The sequence below is a fragment of the Lottia gigantea genome, assembly GCF_000327385.1.
Source record: "Lottia gigantea unplaced genomic scaffold LOTGIsca_726, whole genome shotgun sequence".
In the NCBI taxonomy this organism is placed as follows: domain Eukaryota; kingdom Metazoa; phylum Mollusca; class Gastropoda; family Lottiidae; genus Lottia; species Lottia gigantea.
This window is the reverse complement of record NW_008710445.1, coordinates 11,166-15,973: the sequence shown is the minus strand read 5'-3', so window position 1 is coordinate 15,973 and position 4,808 is coordinate 11,166. Positions and strand designations below refer to the sequence as shown.

The following is a 4,808-nucleotide window of genomic DNA, read 5'->3' as shown; positions in this document are numbered from 1 at the left end:
AATAATCCAATACCTCATCAATTCGAGGCAGAGCGTATGAATCTTTAATTGTCCTATCATTCAATTGACGAAAATCACTCCACATGCCATCAACTGTTTTAAATGCTCTTTCACTTCGTTGAACATTGCTGGGGGTACTCGTCTAGAACGTTGTTTGAACGGTCGATCATCCATGAGTTCAATCCTATGCTTAACTCGCGAAGTATGACCTAAATCCAAATCATTTCTTGCAAATATATCACTAAAACTCAATAAAAGTTCATTACCTTTATCTATTTCATCGGTTGTCAAATCACTGGGGTCAATTTCTACTTTACCAAGGACATCAAACTCTTCTACCTTATCAACAATTTGCTGATCTTCAACGTTAACAAGTTGACCGGTGACGCTTCCCGTGACTTTGATCGTTTTCCGACCAATTGCTATGCTGTGTTGGTGACCTACAATTCATCTGTAAATGCCCAGGTTTACCACATCTCCAACACACTGGTCCTGTGTGATAACTATTACGAAAATTCGTAGACGTTCCAAACCTTCTATTTCCTTCCCTTCGAGATGTGCTATCGGAAGATGATTGGACAGGTTGAACAAACTGAGATACAGTCTCCTTCAATTCACCCATTTGAGTAGACAACATCTTCATTATGCTCTTAAGTTCCTTTAACTCTGAGTCATATGAACGACCAGACTATTTAAATCGAACTCGATACGCCTTACCTCAACTCTTAGTTCATCGAAAGTTGTAGGTTGATCGTATTTATGCGAAGATACATCCTTAAAATGAGGTAATAATCCATGCCAAACTACTCTACGGATTGCATTGCCAGCTTCATAGGATTCGAATGCTCACTTTCAGTTGCTTTGGCGAACAAATCTTCGACTCTACATGCCCAAGAAGTGACAGATTCAGCCTCTTTCTGTCGAGCACTATAGAAATTAGCAATCAATGATTCTGATTCTTCACAAATACGGAACACGCTTTTTAGTTTAGCTAATATTCCTTTAATGGTCAGCTTCATATTTCCACAGATCATAACTTACCTCTCCTTTACCAGACTCACCGTAAAATATCGATAGTTTTGGAATCTGATTTCTAGGTCTTCCGTTTCAGTTTCTTCCGACTTATTTGGCCACTTACCTTGAGCTTTTAATGTCTCGCTCATCCAAGACGTTACACCATCTGCAGTATGCACATCTTTTGAAAATATACCCATTTGAACCAAAGTGTCGCAAACACCAACAATATCATCTTCCATAATCTTATCCATAATGCAAATTAAATATAAGAAATCAACATAAAACTGAAAAACCAGCAAATTGAAATACCTCAGCATGCAACTTAATCCTATTATACTGACATGGCCAGATCTGAACCAAATTTGCATACATGGAACGGTACAACCACAAGAACCACATGCGAAACAGAGGAAAACGTGCTAAGTCTGGAAAAGAAAATACAAAATTATATTTTAGTTACTACCTGCATTCATACCGTCGATCACACAATTTCAGTCACTGTTGTCGAAAAATAATTCAGTCATCGTCGTTGCTCCTACACTCTCAGTCAGTCACCTTAATCTTCTATACCATAGCATCTCAATTAAATTATTGATACCGGAACCAAGAAAAAAATATATCATCTTCCTCGAACACAACACAAAAAAACGAACAGGCGTACACACCACATTTGTATCAAACCATCCTCCTCTCTGGGGGCTCCATTGTCGCAGCTAAGATGGAATCTGGGACTCGCCACGTATTTGGGTCGAAGGATGGAATTACAGATTACAGTTTCATACATTTATTACACACATTACATCTAAGAAATACACCACATGAAAGGCGGATAGTCGCGGATATGTGGATATGTGCTAAATACCAATACGGAGGCTTCCAATGCATTCCGCCATTACTAATTAGATCTATACCATCATACCATTAGTAAAAAAAGGACTGGTGCTAAAGTATCACCGACCAAAATAAATATCCCTGAAATGACAATAGATTCTGTTTAACAAATCAATATCTTCGGCGTAAAGTACCTCTAAATATTATTTATAAATATTATCCATAAATATTATCCATAGCCCGCGACTAACATTAAATCATATACAAAACATATTAGAATGAGTGACAAACATTACCTCATCTACTTCGACAATTAGTAGAAGTCACATTAATATACGATCTAAAGAATAAAATATAGTTACCAGTTTGTGGAATAGGACCACAGAAGTTAGCAGCGCACTCCAACTATCTCACATGTGGGTACTGGGCCACTGTAGCCAATTCAAGCTTTATACCAGCAGGTATCCTGATCCAACCAATAGAACAATGCACGAGCTTATTAAAAACTAACCACCGAACAAATAATTACACCATGTGATATACAATCTTGTTAGACAGTACAATCAAATGCATTGCTTACTAACTGATATACAATTAAACACAAATTGGTTTATAATAAGACACAAGTCTTTTCTGTGCACATCAACTAGATTTCAAAACTATGATGTAAGTCGACATAATCTCAGAAAACTAAAATAACGAACGTAACATAATTACAACAATTACTAAATTATATAAACCAAATATAGCAAAACCAGAAATAGTTTACCAATATAGATTTTATAACATATAACCGCATTCTAAGCAGTAATAATACAGAACGTGTTTAAACAATCTGTACTCAATGTTACATGGTACAAAACACATACTATTGCATTAACTATGCTGATACGTCGATGATGTGTTTGGTGCGTCACTTGGTCTACGACCGTCCCCATAGATAATATTACACCAGGTATAAGTGGAGAAAAATTAACTGAATTAGAAACCACACTCAATGATAATAGTGAAACAACTTCTAAATGTAGTAGATAAAACTCAATTACAAACTTTAGCTTCATTAATATCCAAATTAGATGATAAGATTAAAAAACAAAAAATAGATCTTAAACAACTAATAGATAATATTAATCCAGGTATAAGTGAAGACAAATGGCAACAGGAATCAACTGCGCTAGAAACTAAATTTAAAACAGAATTACAAAAAGAACTAACCAATATTAATCAACTGATACAAAATATTTATGATAGCGAGATTCAAAAACAGATAACTACTATTAATAACGAAGTTTTAAAACATGAAAAAAATATGGTCACATTAGAAAAACATCTCAAGGAAAATAAAAAAATCATATTATTTCAATCTTCCAGTTTTCCGTGTGAGAAATACTGAGCGTATTCCTACAGGTGAAACAACATATCAGTTGGAAGGATATGGATTTATATTAAAAATAAAAGTATTTTCATATATAAGTGGAAACGTTAAAAATATATTTGATGATTCAGAAAACTGTAATTTCCGAGGTAAATCTCTAATTGAAATTCTTTTTCCTGTAAAAGTTAAAATCGATTCAATCTTCTTCTCTCATCCATCTAACTATTTGAAGGCTCGTACGATTTTCGAATTTATCAAAGATGGTGAATATGTTGAGAATAAAGATTTGGAAGTTAATGATGAAAACAACAAGCCTAATCATATGTATGAAATTAAAACAAATGAAAAATATATAGAAACCTTTAGAATGTTAATAATACCAGACAATGACAACGATATTCTTTCAATAGGTGATTTTGATATGATATTAAAGACGGAAAGCTCACCACCGATGAACATTATTAGAAATTCAACTCCACAAAAACCACACACAATAAAGAGTTATACGTTTTTAAGAACATCAGACTTTGAATATGTAAAACTATATTTTGTTAATACTAGTTTTTCACTCAATGTATGAAAATATTATCCTGATTTATTTACCTCAATTGATATTCACAAAAGTCAACAAGATAAAGAATTTATAATATTTTAATCAATAATTGAACATCATGAAAGAGATAGTAATATAGAAGTTGGTGGTATATATACTTGTAGATGTAGTAAAAAAAAATTTACACTTCATCTACATAAGATTTTTGATTCGAAAGAAGAAATATCATTAGTATCTGTAAAAGTTACTATTTATTGAACAATATCTAACTTTTAAGTGATCAGAAATTCCTTGTAATAAAGGAAACACGAAGTGATACTGAAAGTATTTCACAAAGTGAAACACAAAGTGATACAGAAAGTATTTCACAAAGCGAAACACGAAGTGATAATTCAAGAAGTGATAACATAATTGATTTATTCAAAGAATACAGCGCAAGCACAAAAAACAAAACAGAAGTTAATTCAAAACTTAAAAAAAATAAACTGTAATAAACTAATTTCATTTGATGCTAACGGTTTGTACGCTTCAGCAATGTCAGATTTAGACAGTGAATATCCAAAAGCAGAAAGTGCTAGACCGTTTCTACCAGGAGAAAATAAAAAATTTGTAAAACTCTTCAATAAACAAAATTTTAGACCTAGAACAGCTATTTTATCAGTGTGGTTTGAACATGTTCTTCCAACCAATACCAGCTAAAGATGGTATCACTTTCACGAATAAAGAAGGTAAACAGGAAACTGGCACTAAAATCAGGTTTAGAAATGGAAACTCCACCATATAGAAATTATATTTTAATTTTGAGAGATCTAAGAATAAAAATAAACGAGAAGGTAATATGGTTGGTAGTAATTGCATGAAATTATTAGGTAATTCCTTGTATGGTAAATCTATTCAGAGGGATAGAAACACGAGTTATCATGATTTTTTGCCCATTTTTTATTCTTTATTTGTATTCCAAAAATCACTCCTTCTCCCTTATACTTTCAAAGAATGATTCCCTCTCCAGAACGTATGTTTTAAAAAATATAG

General features: G+C 32.9%; 1 protein-coding gene across 1 annotated transcript; it reads left to right on the top strand.

The window, feature by feature from the left end:
* Positions 1-2,845: 2,845 nt before the first annotated feature.
* On the top strand, positions 2,846-3,803 carry LOTGIDRAFT_176086 (hypothetical protein; the record flags this gene model as incomplete). The annotated part of the gene is made up of 2 exons (XM_009066034.1): positions 2,846-2,984; positions 3,220-3,803. 2 exons carry the CDS (start codon positions 2,846-2,848, stop codon positions 3,801-3,803), a joined length of 723 nt encoding a protein of 240 aa, XP_009064282.1.
* Positions 3,804-4,808: the final 1,005 nt, after the last annotated feature.